The 21,271-nt window shown below is 45.3% G+C and overlaps 1 protein-coding gene across 1 annotated transcript in view; it reads left to right on the forward strand.

Moving 5' to 3' along the window:
• The window catches only part of ak5 (adenylate kinase 5), a 139,767-nt gene that overhangs the window by 68,074 nt on the left and 50,422 nt on the right, over positions 1-21,271 (forward strand). Inside the window, exon 7 of the mRNA XM_067362955.1 lies at positions 4,663-4,753. Within this exon, the coding sequence (XP_067219056.1) occupies positions 4,663-4,753 (91 nt within the window). The remainder of the gene's footprint in view (positions 1-4,662; positions 4,754-21,271) is intronic.

Genomic DNA, 21,271 nt, shown 5'->3' on the forward strand with positions numbered 1-21,271 from the left:
TTATTTCTAAATGTTATACGAATAAAAAGTGGAAAAGTCCTTCAAACCATGTGCTGTTCCTGGCTGTGTCCTTTTGAAGAACCTCATCATGAAGAAAGACTGGCAGATCTGTTAGACGTATACAAGATAAAATCAAATAACTTATGAAGCCTCTCAAATGATATTTTCAAAATAATATATAACCAGTTGCCTTTAAATTCTGCCAGAATCAATGGCCTGGACCTCAATATCTTGCTCATTATCTGGCCTTTGTCCTGCAACAAATTTTGATTGATGTCAATTGAGGTCTATAATTACATTGCACTGTCTTACATGCATTACAGATAAAAAGTAACACACACAAACAACACACAAATTTAGAATCAAACTGTGACATTATTGTTTGTTTCCTTCGCCTTGGATCTCGTATCTGAGCAATTCCTGCATTCCAACAGAGCGTTGTTCTAACCTTTTTAAGTGTAACTGCTGCAAGAGAGAGTGATAATTGATCATTGAGGTTTGATTGAAGTTCATCCCTTCATAGCAAAAAATAGACTGATTTAATTAGCCATCTATATTGAGTTGATGTTGAGTCTCTTTGGTGTCGTCATATGGGGTTTGATGTTAATTCCTGGAGAAAAAAAAAAAATCTTTGTAACCCTGCTCTGAAATGACAGCTAAACAAAATTGTGTGCTTATGTTTAGGTCTCAGGGGTTAATTTATTTTGATATATTATATTTTTTTCTTGTCACTCTGTAACTGTAGGGTAATATAATATAGACTGCCTGCATTATGTTGCTGCTTGAGTATTTAAAAAAACAAACAAACAAAAAAAAAAAAAACTTAAATGCATGAATGTTTCACCAATCATTATTACATATTCGGGTCTTTAGCGACCCCAGATCTATATCTAACATGGATGAATCTCTCACTGCTGCACTAGTATAAAACTCTCCTGCTATTTTAATAACAATTACAAAATAATAAAATAAAATAAAGCATATTTTGTTAGCCTTTGGAACATGGAAGGGTTCAATTTGAGCAGATGCTTTTTACCATCATCACTGTCCTCACCAGAGCTCGTTCCCCATTATACATTCAGCATCTGGCAAACACAGGCAAAAAAAAAAAAAAAAAAAAAAAAAAAAAGAAGCAGAAATAAGTGATTAAAGCATTGTAGTCTTAAAAAAACAATGCAATTTTCTCAGCTTTTATGAATCTAAACCACATTTCAAGTATGCATGAAGCTATAAAAAAATAAATAAATAAATAAAAAAGTTTTAAACAAAGAGGCTCAGTTCTTTCTTTTGATATATTGCATGTTCAGATATGCACACAACAAAATATTCTGAAGGCCATGAAAGATTTGTGTGAAAAAAAAAAAAAAAATAAATAAATAAAGCTGACCGGGAAAGTGTCAAGGGTTAATGGTGGAGCAAAACATTTTTGCCCTATGAACTTGAATCATTAAACTTTCACTTCTTTTCTGAATCCATGAGCATTAAAACTTATGTTATCTATACAGTTATTTTCATACAGTTATTTTCAGTATATAATTCGTTTTATGGGGCAGTCACACAAGTTATTAAAAGTATACACTTCAGATCCACAACCTTAGAATAGCAATAGAGTGAAGTGTATATTTTGTTGAGTCTACATCTAGATGGTCACAAGAGAAAAGTGAACAGCAGTTTTAGCAGTCTGGAACAGTTCGGTCACCCTGCATGATCTGCCATTTTATCATGAGTGTTAAGCTCAAACCTCAGAGATGGATTTGACTCTGCTGCAAGGAACTGGAATATGTTTTCTCTCTCTCTCTCTCTCTCTCTCTCTCTCTCTCTCTCTCTCTCTCTCTCTCTCTCTCTCTCTCTCTACCTTAGAAAATGAATACCCTGTACCACTTTAGCACTCTGAAATGGGATTGCTCTCCCACTAAGCAGTGTTGACACATTTGTTTCAGTTGTGTTTGGCCATTTATGACTTTTTTTTTCTAAGAAACAAAACAAGAGAATGCCTACAATTACTATTAGGCTGACCTATATCAAAGACTGTTTTGTGACGCTGGAGAGAGTGACTAAAGCCTAAGCCACAGCTTCAATGAGAGTTCATTCTGACACTATTGAAATGTATATAAAAAGCACACACAACAATATATAATTGTGTGCATTTATAATAGAATGTAATAATCATTTTTCATGACAGCAATAATACTCAGAGTGCTACAGAGGATGTATTACACCTGCACTTTTGCTACAGTAGAAACAATTGGACATAAAATTGTAATAAAACATTTTTTGAGGATTTCTGCATCATTATTTATAATCGTGTGTCTCCATATGATCAAAGTATGTTAAATGTTGTTTCCTTTCCAATGGCAATTTAAAGGTGCTCTAAGTGATCCTGGGTGTGGTAACTTTCTGTTGACGCTCGAAGTGTTGTCAAACAAAACAGAGGCTAGCTAGACCCTCCCTCCTCCTCCTGCTCCCCCTCCCCTCCGTGCCTCCTGAAACAGTCATGAACGCGTATTTGAAATCATTCTTGTCGGTTATTGGCTGGAGCATGTTTATTATGTTTTGTGGTCCAGGCTGCACCAGTTTGTTTTTATTGCCATTTTTGGAGCTTGTGGCGACTACAGAGACCGCGTTTTTTTACAGTGTGTTCAGGGGGCAGGCAGCTAGCAGATAGTGAGGAGATGTTTGCTGTATGTGTCAAAAAATGTTTTGGCCTAAAAACGTGTGACATCACTTAGAGCACCTTTAATATGAATATATTTTAAATATTTGTAGAATATACTGTAATGTACTTAGAATTTTGCTTTAATTCCCTATTTGTTTATTTTCCCATGATATGCAAATCTGTGAACATTTTTTTTTTGTTCTTTTTTGTTAACGTGACTTTATCCTTTTTTATTAGATCAATAATAAATGTATTTCTTGACGCAATTCTTAATCATAATTAAGATTTTTGCGCTGCGATTGTCAAGCCTGATGCATTTTTTTGTCAGTGTTTGACTAAAGTGCAATTTGTCTCTACTTACATTTGTTTTCAGCATATTTTTGGAAACAATAATTGAATCAGATTGGATTTGATTAGATTGAACTGTGACCCATCTATAGATCTCATAATGCAAAATGGGAATTGAATCAAAATGAATTGTTCCTATTCTTTGTTCCAACTTCTAGTATATGCACAGAAATACCAAAAGAACAAATGCAATGCTTGATCTAACAGTAAGTATCATGTTTTCTGAACTTGTACCATGGCCAGATACTATTTTGAAGTACCAGATGAATACCATGGTCTATAAATATGGAAATAAGTCAGTAAAATGGGACCCCCATTTTACTTTTTAAGGAAGAAAACTACATGAGACTGTATTTCAGACAGTTTATGTAAAAATAGATAAAGATAGAAAAAAAAAAAGATAGAAGGTGGACTTTGGCTAGACATTTTCTGTGTGGCTAGTACATTTTGGCCGACAGTCTTTGAGTCAGGAAAGGTTGGAAAACCCAATAAATGTAAGTTTTTCTTTTCTATTAATCAACACCTTTCTGTGAATCCAATAATGATATGACAGGTACACAGTCTTCTGAAGCTCGAGGGACACTCCCACGCACTACCTGCTACGTTGTGGCCCCTTATAGTCTGTTGTCATGGAAACATTCAGACAGTTCGGAGGGGGTCGTCGCTTTGCCTCCCCATTTGTCAAGTTTTTTTTTTTTTTTTTACCTTGGGTTTTGTTTTGTCACAGTGCATTACTTAGACAAGGTTCCTGTGAAGTGTCTCATAAAGGTTTTTCAGTCCTCTGCAGTTCAGTACTAAGCACTAGAACTGAGTGTGCAGGTATATGTTCTGCTCTTATCCTTTTACAGTGTTCAAGAAGTGAATGGTTAGATTGTGAAGAAGCCTGCTTACACTGATGAATCACACCATGAATGAATGATGAATCTCTGGCCAAGCCTTAGATCGATGCACCCCTGCTGTTAGAAATCTTGTTTATGTGACTGTGTTGGGCCACCTAATGAAACTCATTATACCCAACCAAAATTCAGTCTCATTATATACATTCAACTGCCTCATTATATACAGTGCTGTGCAAAAGTCTTAGGCAACCACCAGCTTTGTTGTTTTAGCAATGTTTTAATGACCATCCATATTTATTTTTTGGTCTTTAATATGTACACAAAATGTAAAAAAAAAAAAAAAAAATAGCTTCTTTAAGCAAATCAGTATTTAGTGTGACCTTCTTCCATTCCTTTTCCATTCCATTTAGATTTAAGAGAGCCAGGTTCCTGCTATTGCTCATGTTTAAGGGGAGGTCACTAAATACTTGCCACTTTAGCCTATAGAAGTCTTTTTCTGTTGTTTTTTTTTTTTTAACTGCATACAAATTTCCTGTATTTTCTGGTTATATTCTAATAAAGAGACTGATAAATAATTATATATGATCATTATACCATTGCTAAAACAACAACTAATGGTGGCCTAAGACTTTTGCACAGTACTATATTATGTATCTATGTGTAGTTGTAAAGCTTATTATTACTTGGTAAAATCAAAAGCATATTTGAAAATGAATCAAAAACAATATTTGATACAGTAAGATATGTTTAGGGCCATTTTTCTCTGTCTACCCTCAAGAGCCCAGAATGCCTGACACAAGTGCTTTCTTGTTTATACAGCTTGATGCAGATCGAGATGAAGAGGAAGTGTTCTATGACATCAGCATGACAGTCGACAACAAACTGTACCCCACCAAAGAACCTGTAGCAGGTAAAGATACTAAATTTCTTTAAAAGATCCATCAATAGATCAATATTTATTTTGCCTCTCAAGCTTGGAAGACCTCGTGAAACATTTTATGGCTAAATCTGTTACATTTGAAGCCATCTCTCTCTCTGTACTCCTAAAAGTGGTTTTTATTTTTCAGTTTTATACAAAATTTTGTTGAATCAGATATTATGAGTATTACCTAGCTTTTTATAAGGAAATGTTTTTGCTAGGATATACATTTAGTACATAATATACAAGGCATTGTAGCCTAGAGACAAAATAAAAATGGGTTGCTCTTTATTTTACAGTATGTACACTTACATGTACTTACCTAAGAAAGTACTGGGTAATATAAGGTAACTACATGGGTTAAAGGGATAGTTTACCCAAAAATGAAAATTATCCCATGATTTACTTACCCTCAAGCCATCTTCTTTCAGACAAACACAATCGGAGATATATTCAAAAATATTCTTGCTCTCCAAAGATTTATAATGGTAGTGAATGGCTGCCTGTTTTGAAGCCAAAAATAAATGCATCCATCCATCATAAATATAATCCATACAACTCCATGGGGTTAATAAAGGTAGGTTTTTGTAAGAAAAATATCCATATTTAAAACTTTATAATCTAAAATAACTAGCTTCTGCCAGACGACCGTACACATACTGCGCAAGTCGACTTGCGCCAAATGAATTCTTCTGATGCAATGTATGACGCACAATGTAGGAGTATCGTAAGCTAAAGCCGAGTTCAGACTGCACGATTTTAGCCCCGATTTTGGCTCGCCGACAGGTTTTGAGAAATCGCCGACAAATGCCCGAAATCACAGGCAAATCGGTGCTCGTTCACGCGAGTGACAATAACGCAGTGTGAATGAGCAAAGACACGATATGAGAGAATCGCCGACGAGTCGCCGACACCCGTGAGATATTTGGCATGCTAAATATCTGGACCTGTCGGCGATTCAAAATCATGCAGTGTGAAAAGTGTTCTGACTGAAAACTACATCGGCAATGACCGACAGCCAATGAGAGAGCAAATACAGAACAGCGGGGAGCTCAGGGAGGAGTTATAGACCATAATATCAGCAAGCATGTCTTCGTTTCAGATAAACATTACAATTACATCACACAAAAACAAAGCACAAACATTTGATTGACCATCCGCAACAGCAGCACATTGAAAAGTTATTTATTTAGTTCCAACTGTCTTTGTAGAACACACAATCCACAGTCTCCCCAAACATTTCCTTCTCCATATTCTTCTTTTATTTATGTTGTTTTCGCTGCAAATCAGCGCACAGGCAATTCATATTTCAAGCTTCTTGCGGACTACTATTTTTAATAATAATCCCACCGTGTGTCTCAATCAGCTCCCTAGTTCAGTAGTCAGGGCACTGATGAGGGTATCAGCCACATTCACTTTCATATACTTATTCACTACCTAGGGAGCTAGGGAGCTGATTGAAACGCAGGGCCAGTCTCGCACGAGAACTCCGGTCTTGAACGCGTGATATCGCATTGTTTCCTTGTCACGTCTCGCGTGTGTTTGGTTGTGAAACGTAGTTTGCGTGCCAGACAGAGTTGTCGGCGATTCTTCCTATTGTAAAGTCACGCAGTGTGAAACCTTCTATCGCCGATCCATCGTGCAGTTTGAACACAGCAGTGACTGAATGCTGGCCAAGATAGTCATGCAGTGTGAAAAGAACAGTGACCCGACTGCTTTGAAAATCGTGCAGTCTGAACTCGGCTTAAGGTGTCTCTCGCGGTTCAAACAAATAGGGCTGTGCAACAAACTGAAGTTCCTCTTCTTTTATATTGAAATCATCCGACATTTCTCTTGTTTTAGACTTGTAATTCGTGACCGGTGTTTTTTTTTTTGTTTTTTTTTTGCTCTCTCCTCGTTCGTCATTGCACACACATCAGGTCAGAGTTTACTCTTCCGACACAAATTGATGCATATGGCCATCGGAATTTAGTTATTTTACTTTATAAAGTTTTAAATATGGATATTTTTCTTTCAAAAACCCATCACTTCATTTCAGAAGGCCTTTATTAACCCCATGGAGCCATACAGCCATACAGAGCCAGGATATTTTTTAAATATTTCTCCGATTGTGTTCATCTGAAAGAAGATAGTCAAATACACCCAGGATGGCTTGAAGGTGAGCAAATCATGGAAAAACAAATTGTGTGAATTATATTTTTGGGTGAACTAACCCTTTAAGATTAGGTTTAGGGGTAGGTTCAGGGTTAGTACCTAGTTATTACCCAGTAATGCAATTACTATAATAAGTGCATAGTATGTACATGGGGAACAGGACTGTAAAATAAAGTGTTACCTAAAAATGTATAGGTTGCACTATATTTCAGTATGTCACTTACGGTGTAGTTACAGCGTAATTATCCAATGAAATAATGTAATTTAATTTATAAAATGGTTAGTTACTGTCCTTAATTCTGATTGGTCAATAGCTGTGTTTTATTCACGATAAAACACAGCTATGACCACTTCACCCAACTGTTCTATGTATCGCAACCACTCTTAGTAAGGTAAACTTTGTTCTCAGTTGATATTGTTCATTGAAGCTTACTGTATTAAATAGAAAAGTATTGTGAGAAAGAGATCGAGTGAGCAAGTTTATTAACTGCATTCAGATTTAGCATTTTCCTTGCAGTCAAAGCATTTGTCAGTTGCATCTTGTTCCGTGTTCACAACAATTCAGTCTTTTCAATGTAAAAGTCTTCACTACTGACTGACAGTCTTTGCTGCCGTCTAATGGCATAATAATGTAACTTCTGTTGTTGTTCACGGTCAGGGAATATTTTTTCCAGTGGAAGGAAGGCTTTTAGTGAAAGTTTACTTCATGAAAGTTGTATTGATATATTTTTGGCTTTAATATTGTGTGGAAACCATTTTATAAAAGCAATAAGGTACTCAAGGCTAGTGCTGTATCGTGAATAAGTCACGGCTGAAGGGGTTGCAGGCACTCCCCTGTTTTTATAATGTACAAACCCGATTCCAAAAAAGTTGGGACACTGTCCAAATTGTGAATAAAAAAGGAATGCAATAATTTACAAATCTCATAAACTTATATTTTATTCGCAATAGAATATAGATAACATATGAAATGTTGAAAGTGAGACATTTTGAAATGTCATGCCAAATATTGGCTCATTTTGGATTTCGTGAGAGCTACACATTCCAAAAAAGTTGGGACAGGTAGCAATAAGAGGCCGGAAAAGTTAAGCGTACATATAAGGAACAGCTGGAGGACCAATTTGCAACTTATTAGGTCAATTGGCAACATGATTGGGTATAAAAAGAGCCTCTCAGAGTGGCAGTGTCTCTCAAAAGTCAAGATGGGCAGAGGATCACCAATTCCCCCAATGCTGCGGCGAAAAATAGTGGAGCAAGAGAAACATTGCAAAGAGTTTGAAGTCATCATCATCTACAGTGCATAATATCATCCAAAGATTCAGAGAATCTTGAACAATCTCTGTGTTTAAGGGTCAAGGCCGGAAAACGTCTTGGGTTACGAGTGTAACCCTTGTTCCCTGAGTAAGGGAACGAGACGCTACGTCAGTGACGTGATGGGAATCCTCTGCATTTTTGTGTTCGTGAAGCACTATTGTATCCAACCAATGAGAGAACGTGACGTCAGAGGTGGGCGACGTCGCGGACCGGAACCTATAAAGCATGCCCAGAAACAAAGAACGCTAGCTTCTGTGATATGTCTGAAGTAAGCGCTCCAGGCATGCTGGAGGTACGGCAACGTGACGTAGCGTCTCATTCCCTTACTCAGGGAACAAGGGTTACACTCGTAACCCAAGACGTTCCCTTTCGTGGGAACTATCGACGCTACGTCAGTGACGTGATGGGAACGCTGTCCCCACTACGCCGTGCCTCCGAGTGCCTGGCTGCTATCTTGTAACACCAAAGCACCCGGAGTACTACTCACATTAAGATTATAAAATCTGATGAAGGTGTGCTGGGATGACCATCCAGCAGCGCCACAAATATCCGCCAAGGAAACTCCTGACATGTGAGCTCTTGAAGCAGCCATACCTCTAGTTGAGTGTGCCCTAACATCCAAGGGGCATGGACGCCCCAGGGCTTTATACGACAATGAGATGGCCTCAACCACCCATTTACTCATCCTCTGCTTAGACGCTGGGCCCCCTCGACTTGGGGACCCATAACATACAAATAGTTGGTCTGATTTTCTCCACAGGGCAGCTCTGTGAACATAAGCGTCCAATGCCCTCACAGGACACAGCAGATTAAGTTTTTCCTGATCCGGATTAGTAAACGGAGGGGGATAAAAAGCCTCCAAAACGATAGGACCTGGGACCCTAGTGGGGACCTTAGGAATGTAACCAGGCCTTGTATGTAGAAAGGCCTTAACCATGCCTGGTGCAAACTCTAAACATGATGGTGAAACCGAAAGAGCTTGAAGGTCACCTATCCTTTTCAAGGATGAGATGGCCAGTAAAAACACAGTCTTTAATGTGAGCATTTTATCTGACACATCTTCCAAAGGTTCAAAGGGCGCCTCAGCCAACCCTTGTAACACAATGGCTAAGTCCCAGGTCAGAGATTTTGGGCATACTGAAGGCCTCAGCCTCAGCGCGCCACGAAGGAAGCGAACAACTAAGGGGTCTCGACCTACCAAGACACCACCCATAGGAACATGATAGGCTGAAATAGCAGCCACATACACTTTTAATGTGGAGTGAGTTAAGCCTTCTGAAAGCTTTTCTTGGAGGAATTGAAGCACATAGCTGACAGATGAGTGGACCGGGTCCACCCTATGATGGTTACACCATGTAGCGAAAAACCTTCCACTTATACATATAAAGCTTCCTTGTAGATGGAGCTCTGGACTGAAGGATGGTCTCCACAACCTCGGTTGGGAGACCAGATTCTATGAGCCTTGCCCCCTCAGGGGCCAGGCCCACAGTTTCCACATTTCTGGACGGGGATGTAAAATCATGCCGCCCGCTTGGGACAGGAGATCCTGTCTGACTGGAAGCTCCAGAGGAGAGCCGTGAAGAAGTGATACTAGGTCCGCAAACCATATTCTTGTTGGCCAGAAAGGAGCCACCAATATCAGGTCTACCCCTTCCTGACGGACTTTGTCCAGAACTCCCGGGAGCAGAGAGACTGGGGGAAAAGCATACAGACGTCCCCTCGGCCACGTCTGTATCATGGCATCCAACCCCAGAGGAGCTGGGTGCCTCAGAGAGTACCACAGAGGGCATTGAGTTGACTCCTCTGTGGCAAAGAGATCGACTTCCGCTCGACCGAATGTTTTCCATGTGAGCTCCACTACCTCTGAGTGAAGCTTCCATTCCCCCGGACTCGCGCTCTGCCTCGACAGAGCGTCCGCCCCCATATTCAAATACCCCGGAATATACGCCGCCTTTAGCGAGAGTAATTTCCCCTGGGTCCACAGGAGGATGTGACTGACCAGTTTGCATAGTGGCCGAGACCGCAGTCCCCCTTGGTGATTTATGTAGGAGACCACCGTAGTGTTGTCTGTCTGAACCAACACATGGTGGCCCCTCAGGTCGGGGAGGAAGTGCTTCAAAGCCTGAAACACTGCCAGCATCTCCAGCCGATTTATGTGCCAGGAGAGCTGGCGTACCTCCCAGTGACCTTGAGCTGAGCGACCACTCATGATCGCTCCCCAGCCCGTGAGGGACGCATCTGTCGTAAGCATTACGCGACGACATGAAGATCCCAACACGGGTCCCTGGGACAGGAACCAAGGCTTTTTCCACATGACCAGAGCACGAAGGCACCGCCGCGTGACTTTGATCATACGAAAAGGATTTCCCCTCGGAGAAAACCCCTTGGTCCTGAGCCACCACTGTAAGGGTCTCATGTGCAGAAGGCCAAAAGTAAGAACGTTGGACGCAGCTGCCATCAGACCCAACAGTCTCTGAAACTGTTTTACAGTGAGTGACCGGCCTAACTTCACCCCATTCACGGCCCCGAGAATGGAAGTCACACGAGCGGGAGTCAATTGCGCCCGCATCGTGATGGAATCCCAGATTACCCCAAGATAGTTGGCAACCTGACTCGGAACCAGCACACTTTTCTTGGCGTTGAGCCTCAGCCCAAGCTTCTTCATGTGCCACAACACAACATCTCGATGTTGAGCTGCCAGACATTCTGTTTGAGCTAAAATCAACCTATCGTCGATATAGTTCAGCACGCGGATGCCCTGGAGTCTCAGCGGAGCCAAGGCTGCATCCACGCCCTTCGTGAACGTGCGGGGTGATAGTGATAGGCCGAAGGGAAGAACCTTGTATTGGTATGCTTCGCCCCCGAAAGCAAACCTGAGGAACTTCCTGTGAGAAGGATGGATGGAAATGTGAAAATATGCGTCCTTTAGATCTATCGCCACAAACCAGTCCTCGGATCTGATCTGTGGAATAATCTGTTTGAGTGTAAGCATCTTGAACTTCAACTTCTTTACAGATCGATTTAGTATACGAAGATCTATGATCGGACGCAACCCCCCATCCTTCTTTGGAACAATGAAGTAGCGGCTGTAAAAGCCCGACATTTTGCTGGGAGAGGGAATCCGTTCTATAGCCCCTTTTTGCAAAACCGTCGTAACCTCCTGTTCCATTACCAGAGACTGCTCTGGAGCTACCACTGTGTGAATCACTCCACTGAACCTGGGCGGACGAGAACCGAACTGAATTCTGTAACCCTGTTCTACCATGAGCAGCACCCATTTCTAAATATTCGGAAGAAGTTTCCATTCCCCCAAAAATTCTACTAAGGGAACCAGCCTCTCGAGACTGGTCTCTGGTGTTTTTTGAGCACTTGGCTCGTTTATCTGGCACGGCGCACCGGCAGATAAGCGAATCATGTGCTGGCCGACCCTCCTCGAAGGATCGACGGGGACTGCTGCGCCCTGTCGCACACTGGGTGGCAGGGTTGGCAGAACAGCCCCCTGAGGGCACCGATGGGGAACGATAGATGTTAATCGTCGAACCCCTTCGGAGGGGACTGCCCTCAGAAACCCTGACCCATGACCGTCAGGATTTCTTTTGGGAAGCCTTCCGGGAAATAATGACGGTCCTCAGATCCGCCCTACCCCCAGAAGGCTTCTGCTGTACAGCGCGCACCGGTCCCCAAGCTTTCCGCGGGGGAGCACGGGCGGCCACACTAGCTTTCTGCTGGGACCTGTATCCCGAGGAGCCGGCTATCGGCTGAGGCTGCTCCCGCCCAGCAGGTCTATTCCACGACCTCGACACCTCGGTGTGGAGGTCGGGAAAGAACGGCAGTCCCCGACGCTGGGGTAGTGACCTAGCTGGGAGGAAGCATTCATCTAACTTGCTTTTTATTTTTGGAACGCTCTCCTCCGCGGGCCAGCTTATTTTCAGTTTTTCTACTGCCTGGGTCACTACCTCCATAAGCTCCTCATGGGCTGGAGATGAGGATGATGGTCCCTCATCACCACCCTCGATACCTTCAACATCAACCTCCTCGGAGGAAGATATATTCAGTGCCGGTGCCTCCCTTTGCGGGGAAGAAACCGCAGCGCGTGCTTCCACCACCAAAGGAGAGACACTAGATCTAGCAGGTAAGGGAAGCGATAAGGCAGAGCCCGTCTCTCCCCCCTCTGCTAGATCCATTTGTGAACCCCACGAGTGCAGCCTTCGCTGTGCCTCAGCAGCAGCGGGACCAGACCCGCGGGGAACACTCGCCGCGGCGCCCTCCTCAAAGAGCGCCCGGCGTGAGCGCAGCGCCCTGAGAGTGAGCCGCTCACAGTGCACACAGACAGCCCCCTCAAGAGCTGCCTGTGCGTGCTCAACTCCCAGGCATTTCACACACATCTCGTGTGTATCTCCCTCCACGATGAATCGCGGGCAAGGAGGTGCACACTTAGTGAAACGCTGGCTTTTCTCCGTCATTTTATATATATATATATGTATGTCTTTTATGTGTCTTGTTAGAAACTCTTGTCCTCAGACAAAGAGATCACTTTCTGGCGAGATGGTAGACAGACAACAGTAAATAAGACAGACAAGATACAAATAGCGCTTACTGAAGACAACGGAAGCTAGCGTTCTTTGTTTCTGGGCATGCTTTATAGGTTCCGGTCCGCGACGTCGCCCGCCTCTGACGTCACGTTCTCTCATTGGTTGGATACAATAGTGCTTCACGAACACAAAAATGCAGAGGATTCCCATCAAGTCACTGACGTAGCGTCGATAGTTCCCACGAAAGGGAACCATACTGGATGCCCGTGATCTTCGGGCCCTTAGACGGCACTGCATCACATACAGGAATGCTACTGTAATGGAAATCACAACATGGGCTCAGGAATACTTCCAGAAAACATTGTCGGTGAACACAATGCACCGTGCCATTCGCCGTTGCCGGCTAAAACTCTATAGGTCAAAAAAGAAGCCATATCTAAACATGATCCAAAAGCGCAGGCGTTTTCTCTGGGCCAAGGCTCACTTAAAATGGACTGTGGCAAAGTGGAAAACTGTTCTGAGGTCAGACGAATCAAAATTTGAAGTTCATTTTGGAAAACTGAGAAGCCATGTCATCCGGACTAAAGAGGACAAGGACAACCAAAATTGTTATTAGCGCTCAGTTCAGAAGCCTGCATCTCTGATGTTATGGGGTTTCATGAGTGCGGAATGGGCAGCTTACACATCTGGAAAGGCACCATCAATGCTGAAAGGTATACCCAAGTTGCTCCCATCTAGACATCGTCTCTTTCAGGGAAAACCTTGCATTTTCCAACATGACAATGCCAGACCACATACTGCATCAATTACAACATCATGGCTGGGTAGAAGAAGGATCCGGGTACTGAAATGGCCAGCCTGCAGTCCAGATCTTTCACCAAAACATTAGACATATAAAACATTTGGTGCATCATAAAGAGGAAAGTGCGACAAAGAAGACCTAAGACAGTTGAGCAACTAGAAGCCTGTGTTAGACAAGAATGGGACAACATTCCTATTCCTAAACTTGAGCAACTTGTCTCCTCAGTCCCTAGACGTTTGCAGTCTGTTATAAAAAAGAAGAGGGGATGCCACACAGTGGTAAACATGGCCTTGTCCCAACTTTTTTGAGATGAGTTGATGCCATGAAATTTAAAATCAACTTATTTTTCCTTTAAAATGATACATTTTCTCAGTTTAAACATTTGATGTGTCATCTATGTTGTATTCTGAATAAAATATTGAAATTTGAAAATTCCACATCATTGCATTCTGTTTTTATTCACAATTTGTGCAGTGTCCCAACATTTTTGGAATCGGGTTTATATGAGTATTAATGTATGCTTTCATAAAATATGAAGATATGACATCATCAGTGTCAGCATATTTAGTAACTTGGGCAATGACAGATTCAATCTTAAAGCAGACCTCCTTTACCTTATTTGCAATATTATATTTGAGAGAAGTCATCTTGGCAATAACTATTTAAACAGAAATGTTAAATCCCATCTTTCTGTTTCAATAGGAAGCATGTCAAAACAGGAAAGAAATTTGTTTGTCAATCCATTTTACACTGTGACCGTGGCTTCAGCTGAGGTGGTCAGGATAAATTGGCTGAAGATAATTGTAAATGTATAGAAAATCAATCTCCTGCTCTTTAGAAAGATTAGGATGGGAACTTCAGAAGTTAACCATCAAAGTCTATAAATGTAGTTCGGAGGCTGTTTTTCTCTTTTGCGCTGTAGTAGCAAATTGTCAAATTCAATTTATAACAAGTTTTTTCACAGTAGTGAAAAAGCTTTAGTCATCCCACAATTTAAAGTCTTCCAGACACTGGATTTAAATAATCATCTTGTAAAGATTTCCTCAGTTTGACAGGAAGCGCACATCACAGAACTCTTGATCTTGTGCCATTGAATGCCACCAAAGCATCCAGCGTGAATTTGATCTTCTTACTAAGGTTTTGCAAAGTCACTGCAAGAAAGTTTCCCATAAGAGCTAAAAGTAGACTATCAATTGCTGCCCATGCGTCACACTGTCATGTCTATGTCCGTTGAAACTGTTGTTTATTTACAAGTGAGAGATTAGAGGATGAAAAAGGAGGTCGGTGGGTGAGAAGGGTCTGTGTGATAGTGCAGGCATTAATGCTGGTATCAGTCTCTCTGGGCCCTGTAACCTTGAGGTGAGGAAATGGCAGACTGCCACATGGAGGTCAAGTGTTCCCTCGTGCTGCTTGGTGTGCCTGAGAACAACCAAAAGACATGGGCGGGGTTGAATGAAGTTGGGGCATCAAGGAAAGCCAGTTTGTGAGGGTTGTATTAAACTTTTGTCCTTCACTTGCTGCTGATTTATTCATGTGAGTGTCAGGGCCCTGCTGTCTCACACTGGAAACAGCAGTTGATACATAATGTATATACTGTAGCTTAGATAACCAGTCTACTGGATTTCATACCAGATAAAATGCATTTATACACAAACAAACATATATTTTAATGGTTTTATATGATCTTGGTTTTGTATTTTTATAAATATTCTTTGAACTATATAGAAAACATTGAAAAAGCTTGCATCAGATGACTCAGCTGATGCATGTCTACCTATAGGAATACAACACCTATCACAGCATTCATATATAAGGTCCATCAGTATTATTAGCAGCAATTGCATTGATCAAGAGCTAATTACCCTCCTCCATCCCCAGCTCCTCCTCTTGTCCAGTCAGGATTTGGCCTTCTGATTCCCCTTTGAATCAGACTGATTTTTCTAATTATGTTGTACATTAAATTGAACATTAATTATATCTGCAATACATTTATTTTGGTTATGTTCTGTTTACCCTAAGGGTAAATTGCTGCTCTCCTTGCTCTTATCCATGCTAGGCTGCATGGATGCACAGGGAGTACTTGCCCAAAACAGAACCATACCGCCAATCCAAAATGTATGCTAAGTGTCAATCATCTTTGATGATAGTGTTCCTGACAGAATTGCATTTTTGTAATTTTCCATGATGAAAAAAATTTAAAAATTGTCCTAGATGGTTCATCCAATTTTCACCAAAATTGGCTCACATCATCATCAGACCATGTTGGCAAAAAGTTATTAAAATCTTTTTGATGAACCAAACCGTTCTCAAATAACGCCTCAACAAATTTGATGAAAAGCATGTCAAAACTATATCACCGCAATGCTTTAATGTATTGCAACGAATCTTGGTTCTTGTCATCACAAATATCACCTGAGGCTACTTGCAGCCTTTAGGAACAGTGCCACCTACTGGTAAGGAGAAAAAAAATGGCTATTTTTGCTCATATCGTCGAACGATACCCACTTTTCCCATATGGGCCATTTTGGGTGAATTTTGTCATAAAATGCTGTATTTAATGAACACATTCAGATATTGTTACAAACCTCATTATGGGTTATTGACAGTTTGGTCATTTTTGATTGACCAAACATTTTTTCTAATAATGCATCAATAAATTTGATGGAATGGTGCCAAGCTGATTCTGAAGCTGTAACTTCTGAGACTGTCACCAAACTTATGTCAACGTTACCTCACACTAACCACACCGCATCAATTTGCTAACAGCGCCACCTAAAGGTCAAAATTACTAGTGAATATATCGTCTCGGTTACATAGGTAACCCTCGTTCCCTGACGTACGTCGGACAGACCGACGAATAGGAATCTCGCTAGAGAGGCCAATCTACTTTGAGTGTAACTAAACGAGCCAATGCACATTGGCATGCAATCATATGCATCAGCTGCTTGCCTCGCAGCGCGGGTATATAATGAGCAGCAGGTGCGTTGCATCTTCAGGTTTTCGCTGAGGAGCCGAACCCAGCAGGCGGCAGCATCAGCAGGACAACGCCTGTGGCGACGGGATGTACATCTCAGTTCCCTCCTTCAGGGAACGAGGGTTACCTATGTAACCGAGACGTTCCCATTCAGTCGGTCACATTCGACGTACGTCAGACAGACCGACGAATAGGAATCCCTACCAAAGCGCCACAGGAGCTGCCCTCTTCCAGTGCTCTGTTGTGAGCCACCTGAACCCCCTTGCCTAAGGACGGTGGGACCGAGCTTACACAGAGAGGGTCGATCCCTGTTGTTCCCAAAACCCACTCAGTGCGACAATTGGATAACGCTGGGAAAGCGTAGCTTTACATGAGATAAGGAATGCTGCGGAAGCCATATCCTTCCCCGAAGGAGTTATATGGATAAGTACATATGGACTAACCTTGTAGGTTGTACAACATATGGAAGAACTGGGGTGACTCCACTCGGTGAGAGATGGGTTCTCCCAGAGGGAAAGACACGGGCTTTGTTTAGGAGCAGCCGTGGAAAAACTCATATGGGATCCCCGTAGGGTCACACATATGGAACCCAGCCTAAATCCGGTTCTCAAGGATACAACGGAGTATAGGCCTGGCGCCAGACGCTCCACCACGTCGGCTGCCAAGGGGTAACCGGAGGACTCAACAGGGTCTGCCCATAGGGACTCTCTGGATAATAGAACGCGCATGTAGCGCAGCAAGCCGACACTAAGCCGGGGCCTCTCCGTGCCTCTGACCTGAGGCGAGAACACGGGAGGAGACCGGCTCGACACGAAGGCTATAGTATCTAGCGAACGTGTTAGGTGTCGCCCAGCCCGCAGCTCTACAAATGTCTGTTAGCGAGGCGCCACGAGCCAGCGCCCAGGAGGATGCTACACCTCTCGTGGAGTGAGCATGCAACCTGAGCTGGCAGGGCACGCCCTGAGCTTGGTAAGCCAGGGCGATGGCATCCACTATCCAGTGGGCCATCCTCTGCTTGGAGACAGCCTTTCCCTTCTGCTGGCCTCCGTAACAGACAAAGAGCTGGTCTGAGGTCGTGAACCTTCGAGTTCTGTCTATGTACAGTCGCAAGGCGCGAACCGGACAGAGCAAAGCCAGGGCTGGGTCTGCCTCCTCCGAGGGCAGCGCTTGCAGGCTCACAACCTGATCCCTGAAGGGAGTGGTAGGAACCTTGGGCACATAGCCAGGCCGGGGTCTCAGTACCACGTGGCTGTCACCCGGCCCGAACTCTAGGCACGATTCGTCAGCCGAAAATGACTGCAGGTCCCCTACCCTCTTGATGGAGGCCAATGCCACCAGCAGCAAAGTCTTCATAGACAGAATCTTTAAGTCTGCTGACAGCAAAGGCTCAAACGGAGCAGTCTGGAGTGCTCTGAGCACCAGAGTAAGGTCCCAAGAGGGTATGGAGGGGGGATGAGGAGGATTTAACCGTCTCGCCCCCCTAAGAAACCTGATGACCAGGTCGTGCTGACCAACAGATTTGCCATCTATGTGGTCGTGGTAAGCGGATATGGCAGCAGTATGGACTTTGAGGGTGGAGGGGGACAGCCTACGCTCCAACCCTTGCTGCAAGAAGGAAAACACGACTCCGATCGAGCATCTTCGGGGGTCTTCTCGGCGAGAAGAGCACCACTCGACGAACAGGTTCCACTTCGAGGCGTAAGCACGTCTCGTAGACAGTGCACGTGCCGAAGTGATGGTGTTAAGTACCTCAGGGGGTAAGTCACCTAGAACCTCCGCGTCCCGTCCAGGGACCAGACATGGAGTTTCCAGAGGTCTGGACGCGGGTGCCAAAGAGTGCCCCGTCTCTGAGAGAGGAGGTCCCTCCTCAGAGGGACCGGTTGGGCCAGTAAGCCGCAACTAACAAGACCTGCTCCTCGTCCTCCCTGACTTTGGGTCTGTGCAAGAAGGCTCACTGGGGGAAACGCATATTTGCGCAGGCCCCGGGGCCAGCTGTGAGCCAGTGCATCTGTCCCGAGTGTCCCCTCGGTCAGAGAGTAAAACAACTGGGAGTGGGAGGTTTCTGGTGAGGCAAACAGGTCTACCTGAGCCTCCGAATTCTCTCCAGATCAGCTGAACCACCTGGGGGTGGAGTCGCCACTCTCCTGGCAGCGCAGCTCGTGATAGCTTGTCGGCCACACGGTTGAGCACACTGGGGACATGAATGGCGCGAAGCGACCTCAGATGCTTCCGACTCCACAGGAGGATATGGCGGGCGAGTTGCGACATGCGACGGGAGCGCAGACCACCTTGACGGTTGATGTACGCAACGGTCGCTGTGTTGTCCGTACGGATCAGTACATGCTTGCCCTGAAGCAGGCCTTTGAGGCGGCTCAGAGCAAGGCGTACTGCCAGCAACTCGAGGCAATTGATGTGCCAATGCAGATGGGGTCCCGTCCAAACCCCTGAGACTGCATGCCCGTTGTACGTGGCACCCCAGCCGGTGGCAGAAGCATCTGTGAAAACCACAGCATGCCGGGACACTTGTTCTAGGGGCACTCCTGCCCGGAGAAACAAAGGGTCCGACCACGGACTGAAGGTTCGGCGGCACTCCTGAGTGATTGGCACCCGGAACGTGCCGCGTTGCCACGCCCATCTCGGGACTCGGCCGTGAAGCCAGTGCTGAAGCGGTCTCATATGAAGCAGACCGAGCGGTGTTACAGCCGCTGCAGCCGCCCTATACCCCAGGAACCTCTGAAAGAACTTCAGTGGGACCGCTGTCCTGCCGTTGAACGTATTCAGGCAGTTCAACACCGACCGAGCACGTTCCTCTGTGAGGCGTGCTATCTGTTCGACCGAATCCAACTCCATACCGAGAAAAGAGATCCTCTGCACTGGGGCGAGTTTGCTCTTTTCCCAGTTGACCCGAAGCCCCAACTGGCTGAGGTGACTGAACACCAAGTCCCTGTGTTCGCACAAATGATCCCGAGACTGTGCTAGAATGAGCCAGTCGTCTAGATAGTTGAGAATGCGAACACCCTGTTCTCTCATGGGAACAAGGGCTCCCTCCACGACTTTCGTGAAGACGCGGGGAGACAGGGCCAGCCCGAAGGGTAGGACTCTGTACTGATATGCTCGACCTTCGAACGCGAATCTCAGGAATGGCCTGTGTCGCGGAAGAATCGAAACATGGAAGTACGCGTCCTTCAGGTCGATCGCTGCAAACCAATCTCGGGGACGGATGCACTCGAAAATGCGTTTCTGCATGAGCATTTTGAACGGTAGCTTGTGAAGGCTCCGATTCAAAACTCCAAGATCAGTCGTAACCCGCCGCTTTTCTTGGGTACAATGAAGTAGGGGCTGTAGAACCCCGACCTCAAATCGGCTGGAGGGACCGGCTCTATCGCGTACTTCACCAGTAGGACTGCGATCTCCGCACGCAGAACAGGGGCATCGGCATCTTTCACTGTAGTGAAGAGGATGCCCCTGAACTTGGGGGGGGCGCCGGGCGAACTGAATCGCATAGCCGAGCCTGATGGTCCGAAGGAGCCAGCGGGACGGACTGGGGAGCACTAGCCAGGCTCCCAGAGATCGCGCAAGCGGCACCAAGGGGACCACCGGCGTACCCGCCGCGGGGCAGCGAGGTGGAACGCAGGGATGCGGCCCGGGAGGCTCTCTGTGTGAGGCGGCCCGAAGCGGGGTCACAGTGTGCTGTACAACACTTACCTGCTTCCACGGGTGGACAGAGGGAGCAGTCGAGGTTTTGCCTACCTGCTGCTCGCTGCTGTCCGCTGGCGACAGAAGAGGTGGATGAGAGTGGTGAGGTTCTAGCCCTCCCACTGCTCTCCGAGCCCTCTTCGGACCCGGAGATAGAGGAAACTGCTCTTTTATTGAAAATTTGGGTACCGCTGGCTCAACGGCAGAACAAAAAAGGGAACAAAAAAGGGAAACAAAAGATTCTCCACCCAGCCCTCCTCCGGGGGAAGGAGCAGTGCGGTCACCACCTTCTGAAGAGCAGTCCCGTCCATTTCCGGGTCGCCCGTCCTAGGGCCGCTTGGACTTGGCCTTGCCACCCTTCTTCTTAGGGGGTGGCTGGACAGGCTGGGCACCCCGCCCGCGACCGGCTCCACGACTCCGCTTGGATGGAGGCTGCTGCTGCTGGGGCGTGGGAGCGGGGGCGGCTGTAGGGGGGCGCCCTCGGCGACGGGCAGTCTGAGGTGCCGCCGGCGCTGGAGGTGCAGCAGCTGACCGCCTCGACAGGATGTGACTGATGGCCTCTGACTGCTTTTGTACAGCCGAGAACTGTTGGGCAAAGTTCTCGAACGCGTCGCCGAAAAGGCCGGTCTGGGACACGGGGGAATTAAGAAACCTGACTTTGTCGGTATCCCTCATGTCCGCGAGACACAGCCAGAGATGGCGTTCCTGGACCACCATGGTGGACATCGCACGACCCACTGACCGCGCCGTAACCTTCGTCGCTCGAAGCGCGAGGTCTGTCGCAGCACAAAGTTCTTGCTCACCCTCCGATGCAGCGATTGACATCCGGTCGTCTTGGGGAGCTCTGAAGGATATCTACCTCTGGGGTGGTTCACCGCGTTCCCCCGGCAGCTCTACTGGCTGCGGAGTGCAAGAGGGGTGAGGGTTCCTAGGGGGTTGGTTCCCCGAAGGAAACGCGCTCACCGTGATCCTCAAGTCACCGGCCCCGCCGCCCGAAGCAACCCTCTGAGGAGGATTGGAACGAGGCGTCGGGACCG

Source organism: Chanodichthys erythropterus, chromosome 16 (assembly GCF_024489055.1).
Source record: "Chanodichthys erythropterus isolate Z2021 chromosome 16, ASM2448905v1, whole genome shotgun sequence".
Taxonomy (NCBI): domain Eukaryota; kingdom Metazoa; phylum Chordata; class Actinopteri; order Cypriniformes; family Xenocyprididae; genus Chanodichthys; species Chanodichthys erythropterus.